The sequence below is a fragment of the Leopardus geoffroyi genome, chromosome B3 (assembly GCF_018350155.1).
Source record: "Leopardus geoffroyi isolate Oge1 chromosome B3, O.geoffroyi_Oge1_pat1.0, whole genome shotgun sequence".
Classification (NCBI taxonomy): domain Eukaryota; kingdom Metazoa; phylum Chordata; class Mammalia; order Carnivora; family Felidae; genus Leopardus; species Leopardus geoffroyi.
Genome location: NC_059337.1, coordinates 110,806,758 through 110,833,459, shown reverse-complemented (window position 1 = coordinate 110,833,459; position 26,702 = coordinate 110,806,758). Strand labels below are relative to the sequence as shown.

Below are 26,702 nucleotides of genomic sequence, written 5' to 3'. Positions count from 1 at the left end.
ACAATTATCTAGCCCAAATGTTAATAGTACCCAAAGTTGAGAAGCATTGCTATTGGCCAATAAAATGCAATGTTTGGGGGTTTCTTTTTGTCTAAGGGGTGAAAAGCAAGGTAGAAATCATTTATATTTCAAGACACCTGGGTGGCTCAGTCAGTTAAGCAGCTGACTTTGCCTCAGTCATGATCTCGCAGTTCGTGGGTTCAAGCCCCGTGTTGGGCTCTGTGCTGACAGCTCAGAGCGTGGAGCCTGCTTCGGATTCTGTGTGTGTCTCTCTCTCTGTCCATCCCCTGCTCGCGCTCTGTCTCTCTCAAAAATAAACATTCAAAAAAAATTTTTTTTAATCATTTATATTTCAACCTGTCAAAATTTGTTTAAATCTGTATAGATAAGAGTCTTGTGCATTACTATTTTCTCCAACTTAACTTCTACCACATACAGTTGTTAAAGAGTCTACTCGATAAGTCAAAGATGCATGTCCCTATAGAATCACATTACCCCCAGAGAGTCCCAGTCAGATAATACCCGTAAATAGTCACCCAGATTTCTTTTGCCAAAGTTGTACAATTACTCCTGGAAAATCCCAGTACAAATTACAACTCATTCTTTATGATATAAAATGTTGGCTCATTTTCAAATTTTGGACATTTTATGACAGAGACAAAAGCATTGCTAAAATATAACCCAACAGGGCCATTTCAACAGAAGCTATAGGTAGAAAAATGAGGCAGTAAAGGGTATTTAACCACCTGGCTGAGAAATCTACATGATGAAAATAAAGCTGCCTCAGTCAACAAACACTGAAATACAACACAAGCTTAGAGTAATTCCCAAGTGATTCTCAAAGATGAACAGAATATACCTTTAGTAACCGATCAGAGAAAAAGGAAGGACATTCATCTTCATTCAGTATGTAGGGCTTTTCTAAAGGACACAAATTTCTTTTGCCCAACTTCCCAAGGAGTAAATTATTGTTGTAAGGTTTTAACTGTGCAAAACAACACACATATTTTATTTGCATTGTTTTCATGTTGTTCATTTGTTGTTTTATCTCATTTGTCCATACAATGTTATGCTGCTAAAAATAAAAACTTCAAATTAAAAAACAAAAACAAAAACAAAAACGTATAGTTTCTTGTAAATACAACTGTGATTGTGAGGCCACCTAGTGTTCCAAGAAATACATATATTTCAAATTCCTAGTTAAGTTAAATTAAAAGTCTAAATTACCTTCTTGTTAGAACTGTTTCAATTATTAAAAAAGAAAGGGGGAGGGAGGTGGGGAGGGTTGTCCTGGGGTGGCTCAGTTAGTTAATTGTCAAACTTGATATCAGCTCAGGTCATGAGACTGAGCCCCGTGCCAGGCTCTGGAGCCTGCTTGGGATTTTCTCTCTCTCTTTCTCTCTCAAAATAAAAAAATAAGCATTTAAAAAACCCCTGATTGTTTTCACTGATACATGGTATAATAGCAACAGCTATACTGTATCAGTATACAGATCAACTAGTATCAGTACTTTCCTTCATTACGTTGAAGAATAAAATATTCAATATAAGAATTATTATAATTAATGCAAATATACAATAACTTGACAGATACCTCAAATATATATTTGAAAATTTAATGTGAATCCATTTCATGCTCCAATAAAAATTTCTAATGTAAAATTCTTCCATCCAATCTCTCCAAGACCTAAGGAAGGTAAAGTGCCTGACATTCAGGACGTGAAAACAGCTAATGGTGTAAAATTCTAGTGAATCTTCTAATTCTCAGTGAGTGTACAAGGTATCATTAATCCATATACACAATGATACAATAACTACTTTCCTTAAGTTTCTAGATCAGGGTTTATCAATCTCTGCACTACTGATATTTGGGCCAGATAATTATTCGTTGGAGGGGCCTCTTCTGTACACTGTAGGATGCTCTGGAACATCCCTGGCTTCTACCTCTTGATGCCACCAGCATAGATGACAAGTCCCCAACCGACAACCAAAAATGTCTCCAGACACATCCAAATGTGCCCTAAATGTGCCTTGGGGTGGAGAAAAGGGCAAACTGGCTGCATTTGAGAACCACTGATCTAGAGAGAACACATGGAGGTGGGAAACCAGGTTGAACTGGTCAAGAAAAGCTTCCTGAAATGTACAATTTTAAAAGTGGGTTAAATGTGCATTAGAGAGAGAGACAGACAGAAAAAAGGTGCATTAGAAAAAGGTCACAAAGTGGAAAACACTGCCAAGTCCAGGTGGACACAACCAAGTGTGGTAGGATTCCTGAACAATGTGGTCCCACCACCCTTCCCCCTCACAGGGGAGAGGGGGAAGCTTCTACTCTGATCCAACAAACTTGGTGACATTAAGAATAGAGAGCACAGCATTGCTAAGCTTTCCCTTTCCTCTCAAAAAGTCAGGATTCCAGATTTTGGGGTATAATTATACACATAAATGTGCTGGAAAGCAATCCAATTTTTAAAAATAACTCTGTAAGCCCAACAAAATGTATAACTACATCTGGCCGCTAGGCCACCATTTTGTAACTGTCAGTTGGTAACAAGAGTCATGAGACATCACAGGATGGCCCCACGTATGAGGCTCTGTAAGCAAGAGCCCAACACGCAGAGTTGGTCTCCCCATTAACCACACATCTGGCCATCAGAGCTGCTTTTGGGCCCAAGTCCAAGAGGTCTTTGGATCATCATCCAAGCAGAATGTGGAAAGAAGGTGGAAGACTGGGGGCCTCTGGTTGGAGAGGAAGAGCAGGCCAAGAGCTCTGAGAAAAGCCTCACAAAGACCTAAGCTTTCTGCTTTTATGGAAAGCTAAAGGAAAAACTTGAGTAAAAAGGGCTTACATCTAAAAGGCTGCTTGGGGAAACTGAGTGGCTCAGTCCATTGAGCGGCCGACTTCAGCGCAGGTCATGATCTCACAGCTCAGGAGTTCAAGGCCCACATCAGGCTCTCTGCTTACTGAGAGCTCAGAGCCTGGAGTCGGCTTCAGATTCTGTCTCTGTCTCTCTCCCCACCCCTCAAATATAAATAAACATAAACAATTTTAAGTAAATTATAAATGAATGAATGAGTGAGTAAATAAATAAATAAATAAATAAATTTTTAGGAGGCTGCTTACAAGGACTAGTACTTGGAACCAAAACGAAAGATCATTTATCACATTAGGTCACTGAAGATAAATTCCTTTTAGGCTCTGGCAAAACCTTTTACAGAAATACTCCCTCTTTCCTGGTACTCCTCAAACACCAGTAACACAAAGCGATACCTCTCCAGCCCAGGCTCTAGGGGAAGAACTTCTTATCAAGGGTGAAAAGAAAAACTTAGCTAACAAAGCAAGAAGGTTTGACTTGTCTCCAACCTTGAAAATGACTTTCTGAAGAGAAGCAGTCTGGGAGCCTTCCAAACTGATTTAATTTGTCCTTTCATCTCCTAACAGGAGGATACAAGTTTGCAATTCCTTTTGGCAAGCAAGTAACAAGCCCTTGGCTAGGAAGAAAAATACACTGTGGAGTCCCTGCCATCAGCCTTATAACTCTTCCCCCCACCCCCCACCCCCCCAGCCTTGTAAGTCTTGGTCAAGTTCATCATTCTCGCCAAAGCTTCAGAAACTGCAAAATGGAGGGTGAGGTGGCCAGGGTGGCTGAGGAATCCTGACTGTGGCACCATCCGCCACCCACTCCTTCAAGCTCACGGAGGGACAGTGCCAGGAGATACCTTATAGGAAAGTATCAAGGGGAGCTAACTGCACAGTGCAAGGGTGCTGGGAACTTTCAACACTATGGATCAGACCTCAGTGGATACAGTCGTAACCACAGTAGCCCACAGTAGCTCTGTGGTTCTGAGAGCCTTACATTACACACCCTTTTAATCCTCTCTGCAACCCCAGGGTATAAGTGATTGCTACGGCCACCCCCACAGTACAGAAGAGGAAAAGAGAGGAAAGCGAGGCTCACTAACTTGCCCTGGTCTTTCTACCCTGCTCAGCCCCTACCAGGGTCCATGGAAGGAGAGGGTGCCTTTTCCCTCTGCTCCAGGGATCCTACTCCATGCTAGGCTAACCTGATATTCCTTCTTCCTGAGGGATACACAAGGGACCACACACCCCTACTCAAAGCCCCACTGTCCAAATCCCAAACTGCCTGGTGCCAACCTTCGTGATGGATGAGGACAGACACTTATTCTTGGGCCACATCCTCAGGATTTTCGCTGGAGCCATGGCCACAGTAGTTGGCTGCCAGCTCCAGACTCTGCCAGGGTCCGCTTACAACAATACTCCAGTAGCCTAGATAGGTGGCCTAGTTACAACCTCACAGAGGATCTCACTCCCCTGCAAGGCTCCCAGAGTCAAGCCAGCTTGGGCATTCGAGGTTCCGTGTAACTTCTGAAAGGCCTGCACTCTGGATCTCATTACAGGCAAATCTTTTTTTTTTTTCAACGTTTATTTATTTTGGGGACAGAGAGAGACAGAGCATGAACGGGGGAGGGGCAGAGAGAGAGGGAGACACAGAATCGGAAACAGGCTCCAGGCTCTGAGCCATCAGCCCAGAGCCAGACGCGGGGCTCGAACTCACGGACCGCGAGATCGTGACCTGGCTGAAGTCGGACGCTTAACCGACTGCGCCACCCAGGCGCCCCACAGGCAAATATTTTTAAGCACAAAAGGTCTACAGGTATTTTATCTACAGGAAGGACAAAATGAAAAGCTTATCAACATTTAGCAGCCCCTCTCTGTGGTGGGCAAATTCTTTTCACAGAAATAATTTTTCTAGCCCTGGAGCTAAATGTATAGCACCGTTCCATTTTTATATTTGATCAGTAGGACAAATTCTAATTTTAAGGTTCAAGGTTATAAGGCAGCTACCAAAGACACAGCCTGGATAAACACAGACACCACTTACTTATTCAACAGATACTAACTATAAAGCACCAATTCATTAAAACCTACCATGGGCCAGGAACTGCTCCAAATGCTTTCAAAGTAATGAATGACTCATTTAATTTCAACAACCTTATGAATTATGTGCCATCACTATCCGCAACATGCAGATGAGGAAACTAAGGCACAAAGAGGTAAATTAAGTTACCCGTGCTCCCCAGAGGGAGCAGCGCTATGTCTAGATCTGGGGATTCCGCCCACAGGGAGCATACAAACTTATCCAACTTGCTCTGCTCAACCCAGAAAAACTAAGAGCACCTTCTCTCAGTGCCTGACAAGTAGCAAGCTGCCTGTCTCTTCACAACCAGTCTTTGCAGAAAGAAGACCTGACCAAGAAAAATGCCACCAATGGAGGGAGCGGGCTCAGGTATATCAAACAGAAGAAGGAAAAGCAAACAAATCACACAAAATCCAGCAAGTCTCACTTTGAAAAGCACACACAGGTAAGAATTGTAATTTCTAGCCTAAAAACCAAATTGTGGCGGCCACTTTTAGGCAAGCAGGCTTGAGCAAAGGAATGCAGAAAGGGCCACAGTGACCACCAGGCTGAACACAGACAGGCCCATCAGGCGACCCACCCTGAAATACCCAGAGGCCCTAACGGACCAATGGGCTGCTTACAACCAGCCAGTTACCAAAAAAGGGAAAATTCCATATGTCACCAAACCCCTCATTTTCCCTCCTGAAAAGCTGCCTCCTTCCACTGCCTCCAAGCAGACAGCCTCTCCTCTCCCTCGTTGCATATTCAATAAACTTGTACCTCCTTTGTTCTGCCTCAGGTGAATTCTTTCACCTCCCTCGTCCCCACAGGCTTCCACCTGATTGTTGCCCCGCATTTAGGGCCCCCATCTGATCAGAGGATACCCCATTTAGGCACCACACAATTCAGGGCGGTTCCTCCATCTAATTTCCATCCCTTTGTCTCTTTAAGGACACCTCTTTTAAGCCAAGGTGGTGGGTCACCGCCAAAGACAGTGTACTTCACCCAGTTATGCTTAGTCAGCTTCTCTGGGGCCCTCACTGTTGATCCTAAGGCAGTCATTTAATAAAGAATGAGGTCAAAGGTCCATGGCACAGGCTTGCTTTTGGTCAGGAACCCTCTTCCCCATAACATCGGTAGGCTCATGGCCCCACAGCCTTCAAGTATTTGCCCCAAAGTCACTTTTACAATAGTATGAGCTTAATTCCCATATTTAAAATTACAGTCCCCCCATGTGGCAGGAATCTCTGTCCCTCTTCCTTGCTCTGGTTTTCCCTTTGGCACATCTCACCACCTCACATTTTTGTACCTACTTTATTGTGTATCTCTACCTATCAATACACAAACTCCAGAAACAGGGATTTGAGCTATTTTGTTTACTGCCATCATCTCTAGGTCCTGAAGAGTGCTTGCATACGGGAGGCACAGAGATATTTGTTGAATAAGTCAATAAATACCCAAAAACGACACACACTTGTCTCTGACCCTCAGATCTCTCCCAACTGTCAAACTTGGACTGCAACCTTCAAACTCCCCTTAAGGGAGAAATGGGGTGTTCCTCCCAAAGGGAGATAATTTGGCAACTAGATCCAGATTTCCCACAGGGTAGAACAGGCAGAGATGGAATCTGGAAATGATGAACTCTGTCTAGTCCTGGCTTCCAGGAGGGTATAAAGGAATAATAAAATAATAAATGATAAAAAAAATAATAAAATAAATAATAAAATAAACAATAATAAAAGTGAACAAAAGTCAAGGATGGTCTTCTCAGCAGTGGGAAGCACAGCAATGAGAGACTGCTGTTAAGTAAGACAAAGATTAGTTTACGAAATTCCTTTCAGCAAAGTTTTAAGTGCCTGATAGCGTGAAAAATGCCATGTGCTGGGTGAAGGAGACTTGGTTCCAATTGAACCTCTGCCATTAACCTTTGGCCAAATCGCATCACTTTCTAGCCTCAACCATTATTGCCTCAGCTGCAGGATGGGATGGATCGAGTGGACTGGATTTTGGAGAAACTCTGACTGTAGAACTCATGGCCTGTTCCACTCTTTCTCCCCCCAAGGAAGGGATTTTACATTCCAAACACTGTATCAGGGAAGAAACTGCCCAGGGCCCTTGAAGGCTTGCAAATTTATCCCCAGAGAGACCCAACAGTTGCTGGCAACCAAGAAAGCTGATCTGAAACTTGGGGAATGAGGGACCCTTTCCTTGGACTCCAGGGTCCCTGGTTGCAATGTAAGAAGTTCACTTACCTTTCCTCTCAAGAGTGTCCCTGACCCAGTAAAAGACGACAGGTGGGGATACCCTGCCCAGAGCCTCCGCCTGCAATCCGGCCTACTCAAGCTGAATCTTGTTCTTCAGATTCCCACTGAGCCAGCAGCCAAGTCAGAAACCTGATGCAGCCTGAGTACAAGTTGCTGGGGAATTGCAAGATCCCCATGAGCCAGGAAGGCTGTTTCCCCTGCCAAGGCTCCCTCTCTCTGAGGAACTGTGAGTACTACAAGCTCCACGAAGGTCAAGGTGGCAAGGTATGGCAGTCTCTGAACCATTTTATTAGCACATGAAAGACAGATCTTCTGTAAGGACAAGGAGACCTTGGTCTTAATGCTCCTGTAAGAACTGTGTTAGGAACTAACTGACTGCTCTACCACAGGGCAATGTAAAAAGTTAGCTATGTCAGCTCTGAGCAGGCTGGGTAGAGGGGACCCCTCCAGTACCTGGAACAGTCTTTTCCAGAGAATGCTTTCAATCCTTATAGCCAAATCGTTGCCATACTTCAATGATGAGAACTGGATCTATATGTAAGGTTTTAAATAAGTGGTTTTCACTTTCAAGATGCATTAGAATCATAGAAATGAGCTTTTAAAAGATTTAAAGAATATTTGAATCCAGTGGCTTATTGCTAGCCAATTCAAATGAAATCAGTCTGGTGTGGGCAACAGGCATTGATATGTTTCAAAAGTACCCTATGAGACTCATTGGCAAAACTATCTTGGAAAAGACTGGCAATTTCTACTAAATACAATTATACATATTTGTCCTACTACTCTACAATCCTCTTAAATATGTAACCAACAGAAATATGCACATGTTCCATCAAAAGACATGCAAAAGAATGCTCGTAACAGTAAAACTCCTAATCACCAAAACTAGAAACCTAAGTGTCCTAGTTACTGGATGAGTAAATAGTAGCATATTCATATAGTAGAATACAATACAGCAATGAGAGTAAATGAACTACAACTACATGCAATATGAAATAATCTCAGAAACACAATGTTCATTGAAAGAAGCCAGACCCAGAAGTCTTTATGCCATACAATGCCATTTATATAAAGTTCAAAAACGGGCAACATTAATCTACATTGTTAGAAGTCAGGTGAATGACTACCTTTGAGGCACCTGGGTGGCTCAGTTGGTTGAGTGTCCAACTTCGGCTCGAGATCTGAAGGTTCATGAGTTCGAGCCCCACATTGGGCTCTATGCTGACAGCTCGGAACCTAGAGCCTGCTTCAGATTCTGTGTATCCCTCTCTCCCTGCCCCTCCTCTCCTCTCAAAAACAAATATTTCTTTAAAATGATGACTTTTGTTGGGGATGGTGACCGGAGGTTTAGGAAGGGAGAGCTTCTTGGGTGTCAATGCCATTTCTTGATCTGGGTGCTATTCAGGTAAGTTCAGTTGCAAAAAATTCATTGAGTTGTATACTTGTGATAGGCACACTCACTGTATGTATTAATGTTTAAAGTTTTTGGGTTTTTTTGAGGGGGAGGGGGGGGCAAAGAAAGAATCCCAAGCAGGCTCCGTGGTCTCAGCACAGACCCCAACAGGGGCTTAAACTCACAAACCACGAGATCATGATCTGAGCCAAAATCAAGAGTTGGAAGCCTCAGTGACTGAGCCATCCGGGCACCCCTGTATGTATTCATGTTTAAATAAAAAGAAATAGTAAACAAAATCTTCCTCAGTGACTTCAATGTGAGTTAATATTGGGAACCATTGAAATAGATCTCAAGCACCTATCACTGTCAAAAAGATCATGAATCAATCATCCATGTATACATTAACTAATTTCTAATCATTAACACAGCTAACATGTGTTGAACACTTATTACATGTCAGGAATAACTCTAAATGTTCTTCAGCTAAGAACTAATTTAATTTCTCCTAACAACTCAATGGTCTACATATTATCTTTATTTTACATCAGAGGAAGTGCTGGTATAGATAGGTTAACTAATTTGCTTACAGCCACATAACTAACTACTAAGGAAAGGTTTCTAGGTGTTTTGGACATAGACATAAACAAGACAATGCATGTATTTGCCTTTGTGGAGTTAACAAACATATTTAACTTGCTCTCCACTCAACAAAAACGTACCCATTGAGCACCTATTTTCAGTGGCCTGCCAAGAAGCAACCAGTCTTTTTAAAAAGACTATCAGAAAAAGCCACTGGTAAAGGGAGTAGGTTTGACTGAAGGCAAACCAAAAGCAAAGTCAAGCAGAAACAATGTAATTCAGCATACCACATGTTCAAAAGCACTCAGATGTATTGTGACTTCCAGTCTAAAAGTCTGGAGTTTCTCTTTCCCAATGTAGAAGATTCATTACCATTTACTGTACATCTCACCTTCTTTGTCCACCATCTCTACCTTCCAGGAAAAATCATTTTGCCCCAGGATGGTTTTCACTACCAGTGACTCCCTAATACACTCAAAAACCTTTTACTCACAGAGTTGGCAGGTTTACAAGACAATTATTGTTGCCAACTACAGTAGTTATTAAATAACTGCGAAGTCAAAGGCCCCAAGATCAACAGCCCGGAGAGTCACACAAAATGTATCCTTTCCTCTTCTACTCTCATAGTTTCCCACTAGTCACCTCCCAGACAAAAAGCAGCAGGGTGTACTTCTTGGGAGTAAGTCTGGCAATCCTATCCACCAGTTAAGCATTTACATTTCCTATATAAGTAGAACAAGCAGAGGCCAAATGCTACACAGAATAGTGTCAGGACTCAGGAGCCAAACTTGAAAGTAACTCTAGGGCCTGGATGCAGACAAGGGTATTAGAGGAGCATGAAATTGAAGGGAAAGGAAAAGCTTATTGGGTTCCACTTCGCAAATGATGACTCAGGTGTAGTGGGAAAGCTATGGTTGGAAGAGGTCCCTCCGTCACTAATCAGTCTTGTACCCTTGTCAAGTTTTGTCACTCGTTAATCTTATTAATTTGTCTCCTCGGCTCCGAATTACAGCGTTTAAGTGAGGAAATTGCATTTCTGAGTTCTGATACGGTGCTGCAGACAGTCCCAACCACTCTCTTCTGGCAGAAAGCCGTCAGCAGCTGCATTTTGAGGAGCACAGTCGGGCGGGTTAAGAAAACTGGTCCAAAATCCAATCGCCAGCCGGCCCAGCCATCAGGGAGCCCTTCTAGAAACGCGGACGGTGCCCAAGTCCCCATTTTTTCGACTGCAGGGGATCGATCTTCAAGTGTGATGGGTTCAACACTACGTCCTCCCCCACGCCCCCAGCCAGCCTTACTCTTGCGCTACAAGTGTCCCTCCAGCAAAAAAATGGGAATATGGGGACCTGCATACTCTGCTCAGAACCCTCGCCTGCAGCCCAACATGCCCTAACAACAATGACAGGTGCTTACGCGGAGACCACCTTCCCGTTCAGGATTTCCGCCGGTGCCATGGCCTTTATTAGTCCGCTGCCCACGATGGACACCACCGAAACTGAGGATCCAGTAGCTCCACTGGCGCGCTGGCCAGCACAACCCACGTGCTTAGCGACCACCCCCGGAGATCATGCTACTGCGCCTGCGCCACCCGCCCCTCCCCCACCCCCGCCCCGTCGATGCGCATGCGCAGTCCGGAAGGACCTAGGCACTTCTGTAGTGAAGAGCCGGGATTTGGACTTCCGAAAGCCCGGGAAAGATGGATGAGCTCGGTGATGAGCGACTAGAGGAAATGATTGGCTGGTGGAAGGCGTAGTTTCAGATTGCGCCTTCGGGTGGGGCGGGGAACTGTCCGAAGAGGGGTCTGGCCTCCAGGCCAGCTCTCCGTGGGCGGAGCAGTGGGCGGAGTCGGAGGGGCGATCTCGCGGGAGAACGGTTTCGCGCGCGCGGGAGTGAGGCGGGTCTCTGGGGCAGGATTGCTCCCTGGGGAAGGTGTACCCCGGGGGCTGAAGGCGCGTGGCTTCCCCGGGAGAGTTCCGCCGGTCTCCGCGCGGGGTACCTGGTGGGGCGCAGGGCTGGCCCGGGGCGGCTTCTTCTCGCCCACCGGCGCTGTCAGACTGGTGTGGAGCTTCCACCCCTATTCTGAGTCCGAGGGTCCGAATAGCGCCCGTAACCGTTTTGAAATCTCGGGTGACTCCTACTCAGCCAAGGTCGAAGCGCTCTGGGTGAGACCCCTCTGAGCTAAAGCGCCGCCAGTCCCCAAGCGGCCGGGGTAACCTCGGGCTCGGTCAGTGCAAGCAAGGAGGGTCGTCGGCTCAGCAAGCCTAAATTTTGTCAGCTCCCCCGCGAAGATCTAGGGTTGGAGGGGACAGACGCTGCTTGAACTAGGCGCCAAGTGACCCACGGAGGGGACACTCCCTCCCCGCAGGCTCCACTCCGGAAGCGCGATGGGGCGTTTGTCCGCTCAGCTCTAGAAACTAGCTGCGTTCTTACTGTGCGGTCATCCCGGTGTAGCTGTAAAGTTAAGTTGTTCAGATCACATCCTTTATTTTTTACCCCCAGTTTTACTGAGAGATAATTAACATACAATCCATGTAAGCTTAAAATGTAGAATAATGATTTGATCCCCGTGTATGTTATGAAATAATTACCACAAGAGGGTTAGTTAACATTTCCATTCTTACATAATGACAGTAGTTTGTGTGTGACAATAACATTTAAGGTTTACTCCCTTAACTTTCAAGTGTATAATACAGTATTGATGGTTGTTGGTTGTAGTCACCATACTGAACATTGGATCCCCAGAACTTACTCTTCTTAATCGCTGTAAATTTATACCCTTAGATCGCCCCATTTCCCCTACCCCCTGGCAATCACCATTCTATTCCTATGAAGTAGGCTTTTTTAGATCCACATATAAATGGTATCAGTATTTTTCTGTCCCTTACTTCATTTAGCCTATGCCCTCAAGGTCCACGTTATCCTAAAAGGCAGGATTTCCTTTTTTAATAGTCTTTCCTTTAATAGGTGGGTTGGATTGTGTATAACATTCTCTTTATCCATTCTTCCATGGGAATAAGTTGTTTCCATATATTGACTATTGTAAATAATGCTTCGATGAACAGGAGGGTGCAGATACCTCTTTGAGATAGTGATTTTGTTCAGGTCATTTTGGATTGACCAAATATCTGGGTTTCTTATAAAACATCTTTTACAGTGGCATGCTTCAACTAATGGCAGAGCTCATCTTCTGACCTTTTTTCTTTTCTTTTTTTTTTTTAATTTTGGGCTTTTGGTAGGTGACTTTGGCCTTATTCCTAAATTCCGAGGATATTTTACAGTGGCCTTATATAGAGAGTCAGGGAATCTCTTTTTTGTTTTATTAACAGTTTTATTGAGATATAATTTATATACCATAAAATTCACCTGATTTAAGTGTACAACTGAATGATTTTTGGTTGATTTACAGACTTGTACAACCAACACCAGTAGAATTAAATTTTTTTTGGTGAATTTTTTTCTAGTAATTGCATTTACTTTACCATTCTTAAAGTTTGCACAAGTAGACAAAATAGAAGTACAACTTAATACATAATATGGGGGTGCCTGGGTGGCTCAGTCAGTTGGGTGTCCAACTTTTGACCTCAGCTCAGGTCATGATCTCAGGGTTGTGAGTTCAGGCTCCGTGTTGGGCTCCATGCTGACCATGGAGCCTACTTAAAAAAATAATAATAGGGGCGCCTGGGTGGCTGAGTCAGTTGAGCTTCCGACTTCGGCTCAGGTCACGATCTCACGGTTCGTGAATTCGGGCCCCGCATCGGCTCTGTGCTGACAGCTTGGAGCCTGGAACCTGCTTCGGGATTCTGTTGTCTCCTCTCTGCCCCTACCCCACTCGTGCTTGGTCTCTCTCTCTCTCTGTCAAAAATAAATAAACATTAAAAAAAATTGTTTTAAATAATATATAATATAGTGATATAATGTAATAACTTAATATGAGGACCTCTGAACACATACCCTTATATTGTGTTTGACCTAAACAAGTAAAATTAAGAGGAAAATTGAAGCAAATGTTCCTGGTAAATTGCAGGTAGTGAAACTTTTGTGGCTTATAATACCAAGTACATATTGACTATTTCAGCTGTCTTGTTTGCTGAGGAAGATGGCAAAACCCCAATTTACAGCTGGAGAAATAGACTTTGAAGGATAACTTGCCCAAAGCTGTATAGCTGTGCCTGGGACAGGCCCCAAACCTTGATGCTTCGTCTCTAAATATATTGTCTTTTCCACCTCAACAACCTGGTTTTCAATAAAAATATCTTTATGTGACCTATATCATTCATTCATTCATTGAACAAATGGTTATTGAGTGGCTACTGTGCTAACAACAAAAAATACTGGGGTGCCTGGGTGGCATCCAACTCTTGATTTCGGCTCAGGTCTTGATCTCATAGTTTGTGGGATTGAGCCTCATGTTGGGCTCCGTGCTGTCAGCGTAGAGCCTGCTTGGGATTCTCTCTCACTCCTTCTCAAAAATAAATACAAACTTAAAAAAAAAAATTACTGCTCAGGGTGCTAGAGATACCATAGTGAAACAATGAATTTCCTGTCCCCAGCTAATATTCTGGTAACAAAACAATGACCAATTAAAGAAATATATGCTCTAATTTTAGATGTTGACATATCATTTAAAAAAAATTTTTTTTCAATGTTTATTTATTTTTGGGACAGAGAGAGACAGAGCATGAACGGGGGAGGGGCAGAGAGAGAGGGAGACACAGAATCAGAAACAGGCTCCAGGCTCTGAGCCATCAGCCCAGAGCCTGACGCGGGGCTCGAACTCCCGGACCGCGAGATCGTGACCTGGCTGAAGTCGGACGCTTAACCGACTGCGCCACCCAGGCGCCCCAACATATCATTTTTTAAAAATAGACAAGCTGAGAGGCACCTGGGTGGCTCAGTCATTTGAGCATCTGACTTCGATTCAGTCATGATCTCACGGCATGTGAGTTCGAGCCCTGCGTCGGGCCCTGTGCTGACAGCTCAGAGCCTAGAGCCTGCTTTGGATTCTGTGTCTCCCTCTCTCTCTCTGCCCCTCCCCTGCTCGCACTTTCTCTCTCTCAAAATAAACAAACATTAAATTAAAAAATAAAATAAAATAAAATAATAGACAAGCTGAGAGGATGGGCAATGGTGGTTAAGAGGCAGGAAAGTACTGTTTTAGAAATGTGGTGAGAAAGGCTTCTCTGGGGAATCTGACTTGGGCAGAAACCTGTTTGAAAAGAAGAAATTGGGGTGTAAGAGAATGGATTTGGTTCGAGCAACTGGAAAGATGGAGTTGTCATATATTGAATTGAAATAAGATAGCTCTGTGGCAGGAGCAGGTTTTGAATTTTAATTCAGTTTTAGATGTTTTCAGAGACTTCTTAGACATCCAAATGAAATAGATATTTAAGTCCATGAGATTAGATAAGAGCCCATGAAGGGAATGGGTGTAGGTAGAGAAAGGACCAAGAACTGATCCCCAGGACATTTCAGTGTTTAGAATTCAAGAAGATGAGGAAGAACCTGGAGAGCAGATAGAAAAGCAAGGTTCAGGGGCACCTGGATGGCTCAGTCTGTTAAGCATCAGCTCAGGTCATGATCTCATGATTCATTGTTTCGAGCCCTGTGTTGGGCTCTGTAGGGACAGCTCAGAGCCTGGAGCCTGCTTCAGATTCTGTGTCTCCCTCTCTCTCTGACCCTCGCCTGCTCATGCTGAGTCTCTCTCAAAAATAAATAATAAACATTAACACAATTTTTTTAAGAAAGCAGAGTCCAGTGTGTTATGAGGAAAACCATGGAAGCATACCGCTTTAGAAGACAGGTAAAGAGTTTTATGGGAAAAGGGGTAACTCAAATATATTGCAAATTGGTCAGATCAGGTAAAGATTGAGAATCAATAATTTCACAGAAAATAGAAAGACAAAATATTTTTATTCAAATGATCTTAATGGCAGTTGCTTGAAAAAAAATGCAATCTTTTGCAGAAGCTCCATTTGTTCCAACCTTTTTGAGGACAATCTGATACTATCTATCAGAAACTTAAATGTATGCTTTCTTTAACCTTGTAATTTCACTTGTAGGAATTTATCCTGGAGTATAAAAGTGTACAAATGTATAAAAGTGTTCCTCACAGTGTTGATTCCAGTATAAAAAAATCTTCATCAGGACGGATACAGTGGTTAAAGGAGCAATAGATATGTAATGGATGCATATAGATGTGTAAGATAGCTTTCACATTTTGTTAAATGATAAACTCAGGTTATTCAATAAAATGTATAATGTGATTTAATTTATGTTAATATATGTAAAACAGGCCTTCTTTGAGTATACTATCAAAAGCTGCCTGCCTACTCATTTAACTCATAACTGTCACATTAGCCTATTTTATTCACAACTCTTATCACTATGTAAAATAATCTTATTTATATACTTGTTCACTTTTTCCACCAGAATGTAAGCTTTGTAATACATTTACTGTCTTGTTCATGCTTCTATTCCTGCTGCTTAGGGATATAATTTTTAAAACCTTGTTTTAGGGGAAAATTATATTGCTTACTTTCTAAGGTTAGTTATTAACTATTACTCTCATTCCAATGAATATCACTTTGTGCTGCCTCATTTTTAATATTTATAAATGAAGATAGTACAACAGTCATTCTCAACCCTAAAGCAACACTAAAATTACTTGTGTAGCTTTAGAGGAAAAAAAGTTATGCATAGGCTCCAGTGTAGACCAATTAAGTCAGAATTTGGGGTGGGATCAGGGTATCAGTATTTTTTTGAAAGTTTTCATTGAGATTCTAATGTGCAGGCAGAGCTGAGAACCAAGAAGATGAGAAGATGACATTTAAAGTATAATCCCAATGATTCTGGTATCTAGAATACATAACAGGAAGACTATACTTTCAGGGAGCATTTCTTTTTTTTTTTTTTTTTTTTAATTTTTTTAATGTTTATTTGAGAGCGTGTGCACGCAAGTGGGGGAGGGGCAGAAAGAGATGGGAACAGAGGATCTGAAGCAGGCTCCGCTCTGACAGCGGAGAGCTGAATGTGGAACTTGAACTCACGAAATATGAGATCATGACCTGAGCCACCCAGGTGCCCAGGGATCATTTCTGTAGTTCATTACTAGAGAAGTTTCTCTGAACACGTAGAGTACCTACAACCACAGGGAGGAGGTGCAGTGTCCTTTCCTGAGTATGAAGCTGGCTTTGGTGTTGCTTTTACAGCTGCTTTTTACCCTTGGTGATGGTTCTTTTCCTCCTTTGAGCGATTAAGAAGAAAGGGACATGGTCTGGGTGGCTTCTTAAAAAAAAAAAAAAAAGCATATTAGGGACACACTTTCTCTAGTGTAAAAAAGTATTTGCTTAGAATTAGAATATCAGTTTTGCAGACAAATCATCTTCTGCTTTAGAAATAGTAGATTGAATCAAACCATTTTTTCCTCTCAAAGTACTTCTTCCCTAAATGAGGTATTGGAGACAAAAGTTTCACCTACTTCAAGAATTTCACAAAAGACCCCAAATTTTCTGGAAGGTTTACTTTCAGGGGAATCACTTTCTTCAGAGTTCTTAGGTTTACCAGTGCTTGATGAAAATCGCTTTGTGCTTTCACGTCATTAATTAAGGAAATAGTCATGGGCTACCTTACTGCATCACTTTGGAAGGACTTTTCCCTTCCTTGGAGTTCTGTGATGCGTTCACCTAGAAACAGCTTCTTTGTTGTGCAAACATTCTACTGGCAAATCGTGCCAGGCTGCCACTCACCTTGGACAATTCAAGTTTCTTCTGGGAATTGAACTTAAATTCGGACTTTTCTCTTGTGTTTGATATGGTAAAAATGTATGGTTTTTACATTCTGAAGCATAGTGAAGTGTAGCATACTGTATCTTTTCTCGTTTGAAGTATTGATACATCTTTTAAATGAATAGAAAAACAGAATAGTCATCTATGAACCTCTCGTCACAGAACAATTCTGTCATATTGCTCTATTTTGTGTAGTCTCCTAATACATTTTTATTATATAAGGTTAGTTTGGGAAAACAGTACTATTACCCATATGAGTTAACTTTGTATTAAGGATTTTTTTTTTTCTGTTGGGTTCTTTAGTTGTTCAATGTGTATTTTTTGTGCCTACTCTTGAGATGATAGAGATAAACCAGAAATAGATCCTGCTCTTAGGTACCTTTAATGTAGTAGGAGAGATAATATTTTTACATAATCCAACATTGAATGAGTTAACAGTTGAAAGGAAGGTGTAGATCATACACTACAAGAGTTAGAGAAAGAGATTACCCTTACCTTGCAGGAATTGGGGACTGAGGTGGTATTTGAACTGATATTGAAGAATTTATATGTTCGTGCTTTTGGAGGTATAGTTTGGTCCACATAATAATATAGCCTGGTTTTTAGAAGCAATATGAATGAAACCCATTAAGTAACTTTGTTTTTAATAGAGCATAATTTTCATAAAACGTAAGGAAATAAAAGTAAAGGATAGAATTCTTTAAAAAAAATTTTATATTTATATTTGAGAGAGAGAGAGAGGGAGAGACAGTGCATGAGCAGGGGAGGAGCAAAGAGAGACACAGAACAGAATCTGAAGCAGGCTCCATGCTCTGAGCTGTCAGCACAGAGCCCGTCATGGGGCTTGAACTCATGAGCCGTGAGATCATGACCTGAGCCGAAGTCAGATGCTCAACCGACTGAGCCACCCAGGTGCCCCTAGATTTCTTACGGAGACGTTTGTCTCCACTATCATTTTTGTTCCAGAATTTAGGAGCTATTTATTCTCCCTTTTCATTCACCAAAACTTAAGTTGTTTTTCAATTCTCTTCTTTGGTTCTTAGAAAAGGAATGTAGTAATGATTGTAGGTATTAAATGATAAGAATGAGGAAAACACTAAAGTCTCATTAGAGATATTTGCACTTTATTTATTTTTTAAGACTTTATTGGGGCGCCTGGGTGGCGCAGTCGATTAAGCGTCCGACTTCAGCCAGGTCACGATCTCGCGGTCCGGGAGTTCGAGCCCCGCGTCGGGCTCTGGGCGGATGGCTCAGAGCCTGGAGCCTGTTTCCGATTCTGTGTCTCCCTCTCTCTGCCCCTCCCCTGTTCATGCTCTGTCTCTCACTGTCCCAAAAATAAATAAACGTTGAAAAAAAATTAAAAAAAAAAAAAAAGACTTTATTGAGTAATCTCTACACCCAACATGGGGCTTAAACTCACAACTCTCAGATCAAGTCACATGCTGCACCCACTGAGCCAGCCAGGTGCCTCAGAGATATTTGTACTTTAGTAATTGCCTTAAATATCAAAAGAATGAAATAATACAGGAATTTCAAAATGGATTTCAGGGTTAGTGAATAAAATCAGGCCTTCATGCTTTCTGTTCCATGTTATTCAAGTCACACATCTTGAATTTTTTTTTTTCTCTGTGAAAATGCCTTTAATCTAGGAAAGTTTAATTTCCTGGAAGATACCAACCAGCCAAAGAAACACATACCCCACTTACATGCAGCCCTCTGGCCTTCAGTTTTTCTGAATGTGGCTTTCTCCGGCCCTTCCCTCATACATCCCCTGATCTTAAAAAAGAAATCTCCTTTTCTTAATAAAGAAATCTCTTATTGTCTAATAAAATGTGAACATTAATTTGGAAGATGGCTTTCCACTCTTGCCTTTACTTTAACGTTAGAAAAGAAAGATAATATATGAAGTTGAACTGAGTAGGGAATATGGATTTAAGGCAGTACTGAAGTTCTTGGGAAATTGAATTTATGAAAATTATAATGTAAAGTTACATTCTGCTGGGGCAAAAAGAGCACTCTGAGTTATCAGATGCTACGTTATGAACTCATGTTAGACTTTTTATCTTTTGGCTGAATCCAGAGGGATATAGTTAGGGATCCTGATAGATAGAGAAACTGAAAATGAAGGCTATTTGCAAGTCTTATTTCCATAGATATGATTCATAAGTAGCATTTAAATATGATATGAGTACATATATATACGTTAGCAGGCTGTTTCCACCAGTTACAATTTAAACCATGATTTGATCTTTAGAAGGTAGATCTGGGGCGCCTGGGTGGCTCAGTCGGTTAAGCGTCCGACTTCAGCTCAGGTCACGATCTTGCGGTCCGTGAGTTCAAGCCCTGCGTCTGGCTCTGAGCTGATGGCTCAGAGCCTGGAGCCTGCTTCCGATTCTGTGTCTCCCCCTCTCTCTCTGCCCCTACCCCGTTCATGCTCTGTCTCTCTCTGTCTCAAAAATAAATAAAACGTTAAAAAAAATTAAAAAAAAAAAAAAAAAAAAGAAGGTAGATCTGCCTTGTCTCCAAGCAACAGGTTCAGCAGGCATCTCCTTCTCAAGTCTGGCTAAGGTGTGTGGATCTGAAGTGGAACCTTCCTAAAGACATTGTTATTGATGCTGGGCATACCTCAGCAGCAATTCCTGATTGCTCTATGCAGACTCTCCTTGGAAGCACCTCGGATCACCATTACTAGATCTGTTTCATGCTTCTTTTATCTCCAACATGTCAGGCCCTCTCCAGTTTTTAAACCACTCAGATCCAGGAAGCCTTGCTACTGGCCAAAGCAAAGGGCTCCACGAGGCTAAGGCATCAAAAGCCAAGCATCTATCAGCTCACACATCTCAGAAAAATAGCCCAGTGGTGAGTTGTACGTTGGCATTTATTTTTTTGCCCTGTTCTTAGAAGACAGAGGTACAACAACTCCTGCACAGTTGAGGGCCAGGAGAAAGGAAAGTCCAGTTCTGTTTGCCCACCTGCCTGTGCGAGCACCCTTTTATGTCTTTGCTAGTGACTGATCTAAGATGTGAGGTCAAATGAACTCTCATTTCTTTTGATTCCCGGCTTGACTCTAGAATAAGGAACAGTGAAGCAACTAAATCTAATGGAACCTCAAAGTAGATTTTGTTTATATTTGCCTTTTTGGTGGTTCTGACATTTCACTGAGGCCCAATAATCCCAAAACAATATAAAAATAGACTCTAACGGGCCTCTGAATTAATTTGATCCAACTCTATCATTTTCCAAATTAGGAAACAGCACTAGAGAGGCCACAGTGATTTGGGGGCCGAACTAAGTAGTCTTGAGTCCTGTTACCTTTTACCATATTACCTCCATATGCACCGTATTACCTCCTTGGTTTACAGCCTTGTTTTATTAGGGCTAGACCCTAATGAGAATCTTTCTGAAGGTTACATATCCTCTTGTATCAGTTGATGTCCCTTCCATTGATGTTTTTAAGATCACTAGAAAGATCCACCTTGTCTTTAGCATACAGCTCTTCGGGGATGAAGTCTGAGCTTGGGGTGAAAATGCAGACTAGCATAGTTTATTTCCTACTCCCCATATTGGGGTTAAATGAGAATCACAAGCTTAGTTGCTTTGCTAGGAGAGGAAATGTTTTACAGTAAAAATAAGTTGTGGATGAATGGATAAAGAAATGTTACATATACATGTATATACACACGTACCCATTGCACAGATTTATATTTGACCCCCCGCCCTCCCCCCCCCCCCCCAGTTTGCTTCACTTCTTCTTTTAAAAGAGATCAAACTTGACTGGTAACAGTTGACGACCATTGTGTAACTTTTGATCCCATCCCCAGCTCTCGGGACAGATGATATAAAAAATTTAACAAGATCAGACATCAACCAGTAAGAATCTTTGCCATTCCTAGCACTGGGGCAGGCCTTGGAGTTTCTGCTGTTGAGCATTAGGTATCTTGGATACTAGACTGAGGTGGGGTGAGCACCCCCAGGGTCTGGGGTGGTGAGATATGGAGGTGTTAGGGAAGCTGCTATTTTTTTTTTTTTTAACTATTTATTTTGAGGTGGGGGGAGGAGCAGAGATCGAGAGGGAGAGAGAAGCCTAAGCAGGCTCTGCACTGTCAGCACAGAGCCCGGTTAGGGGAAATGTGAGATCATGACCTCACCTGATACCAAGAGTTGGACACTCAGCCGACAGAGCCACTCAGGTGCCCCAGGCAGCTGCTATTACAAACCTCTGTGAAAGTGTTATTTGGCCATCTTGGGCCTTTTTTTTTTTTTTTTTTTTTTTTCATTTGGGAGAGAACTCTTGTGAACTAAGTGTATATATAATCTTTATGTTCTTGCATATATATGAAGGCTTTTAATGTTTTGGGCATTTAAAAAATTACATAAATGGTATTCTAGACATAACTTTCTGCCATGCTATTTGCATTCAATCTTATGTTTGTTTGTTTTTTTTTTTTAACGTTTATTTATTTATTTTTTTTTTAATTTTTTTTTTCAACGTTTTTATTTATTTTTGGGACAGAGAGACAGAGCATGAACGGGGGAGGGGCAGAGAGAGAGGGAGACACAGAATCAGAAACAGGCTCTGAGCCATCAGTCCAGAGCCCGACGCGGGGCTCAAACTCACGGACCGCGAGATCGTGACCTGGCTGAAGTCGGACGCTTAACCGACTGCGCCACCCAGGCACCCCTAACGTTTATTTATTTTTGAGACAGAGAGAGACAGACCATGAATGGGGGAGGGTCAGAGAGAGGGAGACACAGAATCTGAAACAGGCTCCAGGCTCTGAGCTGTCAGCACAGAGCCTGACGCGGGGCTCGAACTCATGGACCGAGAGATCATGACCTGAGCCAAAGTCGGACGCTTAACCGACTGAGCCACCCAGCGCCCCATCAATCTTATGTTTTTGAAAGTTGTTCTTTTTGATTCACATTAGTTTAGTCTGTGAACGTTAACTGCTGCATAGAATTTCATTACAAATTAATATATCACATTTTTTATATATTTTAATTTCTGTATATATACAAGCCACAGTTGTGTATTCTTTTATGGCATGCCTCCTTATCCATATCTTTTAAACTATGAAATAAAAAGTTTTCAAACTGTATTTGAAAGAACTATATACAAAAAATAAATTGTAGGTTGTATATTGCTTATTTTTATGAACCAAAAGCCTAACTGGAAATAATAGTTATTATTTTTATTTTTATTATTGGTGTTTTAAGTCTCAGTGATATTGCAAGGAAAAATAATGCTTATTTTTTGTTTTTTTGTTTTAAAAAAAAATTTTTTTTTAACGTTTATTTATTTTTGAGACAGAGACAAAGCATGAACGGGGGAGGGTCAGAGAGAGGGAGACACAAAATCTGAAACAGGCTCCAGGCTCTGAGCTGTCAGCACAGAGCCCCACGTGGGGCTCCAACAGACCACGAGATCATGACCTGAGCTGAAGTTGGCCGCTTAACCGACTGAGCCACCCAGGCGCCCCTAATGCTTATTTTTTGTACATGACTTTCTTAAATCCTGAAAGCTAACTATATTAGCTTTAGTCTTACAAGGGAATAAAAAGACTGGGACACCTGGGTAGCTCAGTTGGTTAAGTGTCTGACTTCGGCTCAGGTCATGATTTCACGGTTTGTGAGTTGGGCCCGCGTCGGGCTCTGTGCTGACAAGTCAGAGCCTGGAACCTGCTTGGGTTCTGTGTGTCTCTCTCTCTGCCCCTTCCCTGCGCATGCTCTGTCTCAAAAATAAATAAGAATTAAAAAAAAAAAAAAAAAAACTAAAAAAAAAAAAAGAGGGAATAAAAAGAAATATTCCTTGTTAAAAAAAAAAATAAATCTTAGTGAGATTGAAATGTACTAGTCTACGGCCATACCACCCTGAACGCGCCCGATCTCGTCTGATCTCGGAAGCTAAGCAGGGTCGGGCCTGGTTAGTACTTGGATGGGAGATTGAAATGTACTAAATAAGATAGCTAGCACATTTTAATCAGTTTACTCTTATTTTGGATCTCGGGTATGCTGTCAAGTTACTCATGTTAGTTCATGGTATATTGTCATCTTTCTGTGTAAGGTTGTGCTTTTTTTTCCCCATAATCTCCATTTGTATCCCATTTCAATCTAATATATTTGATATATGCCTTTGAATATATATACACATCTTTTAAAAATACGTGGCTTTGTTTTGTGTATGGATTTATTTTCAAAAATACGTCATGCTTAGAAAATTACAAAATGTATACACACAGATTAGATAACAAAACAAATACCTATGAACTTACTCCCTAGTTTCACAGAACATTGCCTTATCCGCTTCCTGTGTGCCCCTTCCTAACTAAATCCCTTTCCTCCCACCTAAACCTCAAAGTAGTAGATGTTTTGAATTTTGCATCTGTCATTCCTTGTTTCTTTTCCTAGTTAATCACCCATACATGTATCCCTAATCTATGTTTTTATCGGTTTTGAATGTTGATTTGAATTGAATTATACTGCTTTCTTTTGTTACTTCTTTTGCTTTGCGAGTTTGTGTTGATGCAGTTATTAATAATTACTACAGTTATTGATAATTTTGGGGTGTCTGGGTGGCTCAATCAGTTGAGCATCTGACTCTTGATTTTGGCTCAGGTCATGATCCCAGGGTCATGGGATCCAGCCCTGCATCAAAGAGATTCTCTCTTTCTTGGGGCACCTGGGTGGCTCCAGTCAGTTAAACATCAGACTATAGCTCAGGTCATGATGTCAAGGTTTGTGAGTTTAAGCCCCATGTTGGGCTCTGTGCCGACAGCTCAGAACTTACTTTGTATCCTCTGTCTCCCTCTTTCTCTGCCCCTCCCCTGCTGGTTCTCTCTCTCTCTTTTCTCTATCTCTCAAAATAAATAAACTTAAAATTTTTTTTTTAACATTTATTTATTTATTTTTGAGACAGAGAGAGACAGAGCATGAACGGGGGAGGGGCAGAGAGAGAGGGAGACACAGAGCTGGAAGCAGGCTCCAGGCTCTGAGCTGTCAGCCCAGAGCCCGACACGGGGCTCGAACTCATGGACCGCGAGATCGTGACCTGAGCCGAAGTCGGACGCTCAACTGACTGAGCCACCCAGGTGCCCCGAAAAATAAATAAACTTTAAAAAAAAATTCTCTCTGTCTCTACCCCTCTCCCCTGTTTGTGTGTGCTCTCTCTCTCTAAAATAAAAAAATAATAAATGAAAAATTAATTTCCATCATTATGCAGTATTTTATTGTATGAATATACCACATTATTTACTTATTAAACTCTTAGTTGTCATATGGTTTTTCAGTTTTTTGCTTCAACTAATGTCGATAATCTTTGCTTTTAACTAGAAGGATTAGTTCATTTACATTTATAGATATTACTGACTATTTGGATGTATATCTGTCATTACATTATGCATATTCTTTTTTTATTTTTTTCAATGTTTATTTATGTTTGAGAGAGAGAGGGTGCAAGGCAGAGAGGAGCAGAGAGAGAGGCAGAGGAGCTGAAGCAGGCTCTGAGCTGTCAGCACAGAGCACATCATGAGGCACGAACTCAAGAACTATGAGATCATGACCTGAGCCGAAGTCAGACACTTAACTGACTGAGCCACCCAGACACCCCACATTATGCATACTCTATTGTCCCATTATATTTCTGTTTCCTTTTCCTTCCTCTTCTCGTGCCAAAAACTGATTATGTTTTTGTTTTGTTGTATTTATTTTTTCATTCCATTTTTTCCTTTTCTACCAGTTAAAAAAATTTTTTTTAATGTTTTTACTTATTTTTGAGACTGAGAGAGACAGAGCATGAGCAGGAGAGAGAGAGGGAGACACAGAATCCGAAGCAGGCTCCAGGCTCTGAGTTGTCAGCACTGAGCCTGACACAGGGCTTGAACTCATGGAGTGTGAGATCATGACCTGAGCTGAAGTCGGTTGCTTAACTGACTGAGCCACCCAGGCACCCCATCCTTTTCTGCTAGTTTAAAAGTTATATGTTATATGACTACAGTTTTAGTAGTTATATTAACTATATTACATTATATACTTAAAAAAGCTAACTGAAATCTTTGTTAACTCCTGAGAAATCTGAAGATTTTATACTGCTTTAAACTATTTTTCTCCTATCCATGTATATGCATTTTTTTGTCCTGCATTGGTTCTATTCTTTATTTTCAATCCCCTAAATCCTATTTTTAAAATTACTTAATGCTTATTTAAATATATCCACATATTTACTATTATTTTTTACTATTCTTGCTTGTATTTTAGACTTTGTAAGTTAATTTTCTATGTGAAATCTATCCTTTAGAATTTTCTTAAATGAGGGCATATTGGTAAATTCAGTTTTTGTTTCTCTAAAATGTCTTTATTCTACCCCCCTATTAAAACATAATTTCATTCAGTATAGACTTCTAGCTGCCAGTTACAATATATCCTTGATTTGAAGAATTGCTACTATTTTACGCACTATTATAAAGTTTAAAAATGTTGCCACCTAAACTACCCACTATATGAAATGGCACCAACTTTAGATGCATCCCAGTTGCAGAGACTTAACAAGTTGTGTCTCTTAGAATCGGTGGAAATTTTTCTTAGCTATCATTTTGCAGTTTTCAATCTTCTGTATTATTGTTGAGAAGTCACTCACCAGTCCAACAGCTATTTCTTTGTAACTACCTGTCCTTTCTAATTATCTGCTTTTTAGATATTTCTTTGATGTTCTGCAATTTCATTATGAGTGTGTAGGTAAGGAATTCTTTTTATTTACTCTTCTTGGGATCTGCTAGACCACTTAGATTGATATCTTTCAACAATTCTGTAAAATTCTCAGACATTATGTTTTTAAATAATGCCTCTTCCTGTTCTTTAAATTATAAACTTCTTGAACTCCAAATAGACATATGATAGACCACTTCATGTTGTTTCTGTGCCTTTGAACTCTTTTATATTTACCATTTATTGTTTCCTGTATGCTGTCCTCTTGTTCCTTCCTATAAATCCGTTTATTCTTCAACTAGGCCTAATCTGTTTTTTAACATGTCCATTCCATTTTTAAATTAAAATTATTATACTTTTAATTTCTAGAAATCTTATTTGGTTGTTTTTTCCATGACATTTATTCTTTGTGATCCTGTGACTTGTTTATATTTTCTAAATTCCCTTTTCCTTCTTTCTTTCTTTCTTTCTTTCTTTCTTTCTTTCTTTCTTTCTTTCTTTCTTCTTTCTTTCTTTCTTTCTTTCTTTCTTTCTTTCTTTCTTTTTTCTTTCTTTCTTTCTTTCTTTCTTTCTTTCTTTCTTTCTTTCTTTCTTTCTTTCTTTTTCTCTGAGTGGTGCCCGATGTGGGGCTCAGTCCCACAACCCTAGGACCATGACCTGAGCCAAAATCAAGAGCTGGATGCTCAAGTGACTTAGCCACCCAGGCAGCCCTCTTATTTTTTTATTAATGTTTTGTTTTGAAGTAATCTCCACACCCAACCTGGGGCTCAAACCCACAACCCCAAGATCAAGAGATGCACGCTTTACCGACTGAGCCAGCCAAATGCTCCTTTTTTATTTCTTTAAATAGTTAAACATAGTTATTTTGTATTCTCTTGTGCAATTCTGTTTCCTAGTATCTTGGTAAGCATAAAATTCTAAAACCTGGTAACTTTAGAAAAATGTATTTTGTTCTTTAGTACATTAAGCACCGTGTGATAGATTTATATGCTTTTTAGAGATTTATGTTAATACATTTTTCTTGGTTTTATTTGAGTCATATAAACTTTGTTCTTAACAA

At 41.1% G+C, this 26,702-nt stretch overlaps 2 protein-coding genes and 1 non-coding gene across 8 annotated transcripts in view; 2 read left to right on the top strand and 1 right to left on the bottom strand.

The window, feature by feature from the left end:
- MTHFD1 (methylenetetrahydrofolate dehydrogenase, cyclohydrolase and formyltetrahydrofolate synthetase 1) overlaps window positions 1-10,678 on the bottom strand; it is a 62,678-nt gene extending 52,000 nt beyond the window's left edge. The window contains exon 1 of the mRNA XM_045451209.1: window positions 10,572-10,678. Coding sequence (XP_045307165.1) covers window positions 10,572-10,612 — 41 coding nt within the window. The 5' untranslated portion in view covers window positions 10,613-10,678. The remainder of the gene's footprint in view (window positions 1-10,571) is intronic.
- Window positions 10,679-10,705: 27 nt separating this feature from the next.
- LOC123583983 (coiled-coil domain-containing protein 170-like) overlaps window positions 10,706-26,702 on the top strand; it is a 50,325-nt gene continuing 34,328 nt past the window's right edge. For 2 of the 6 annotated variants that reach the window (XM_045451218.1, XM_045451225.1), the window contains exon 1: window positions 10,706-10,867. In XM_045451218.1, coding sequence (XP_045307174.1) covers window positions 10,775-10,867 — 93 coding nt within the window. In that variant the 5' untranslated portion in view covers window positions 10,706-10,774. Of the gene's footprint in view, window positions 10,868-16,521; window positions 16,979-19,663; window positions 19,802-26,702 lie in introns of those variants that run through there. The other 4 variants (XM_045451221.1, XM_045451220.1, XM_045451222.1 and 1 more) reach the window with 4 other exon arrangements.
- Window positions 16,234-16,440, top strand: LOC123584759. Its single transcript, XR_006705684.1, has one exon. It is a non-coding gene; the product is annotated as a small nucleolar RNA U3 (small nucleolar RNA).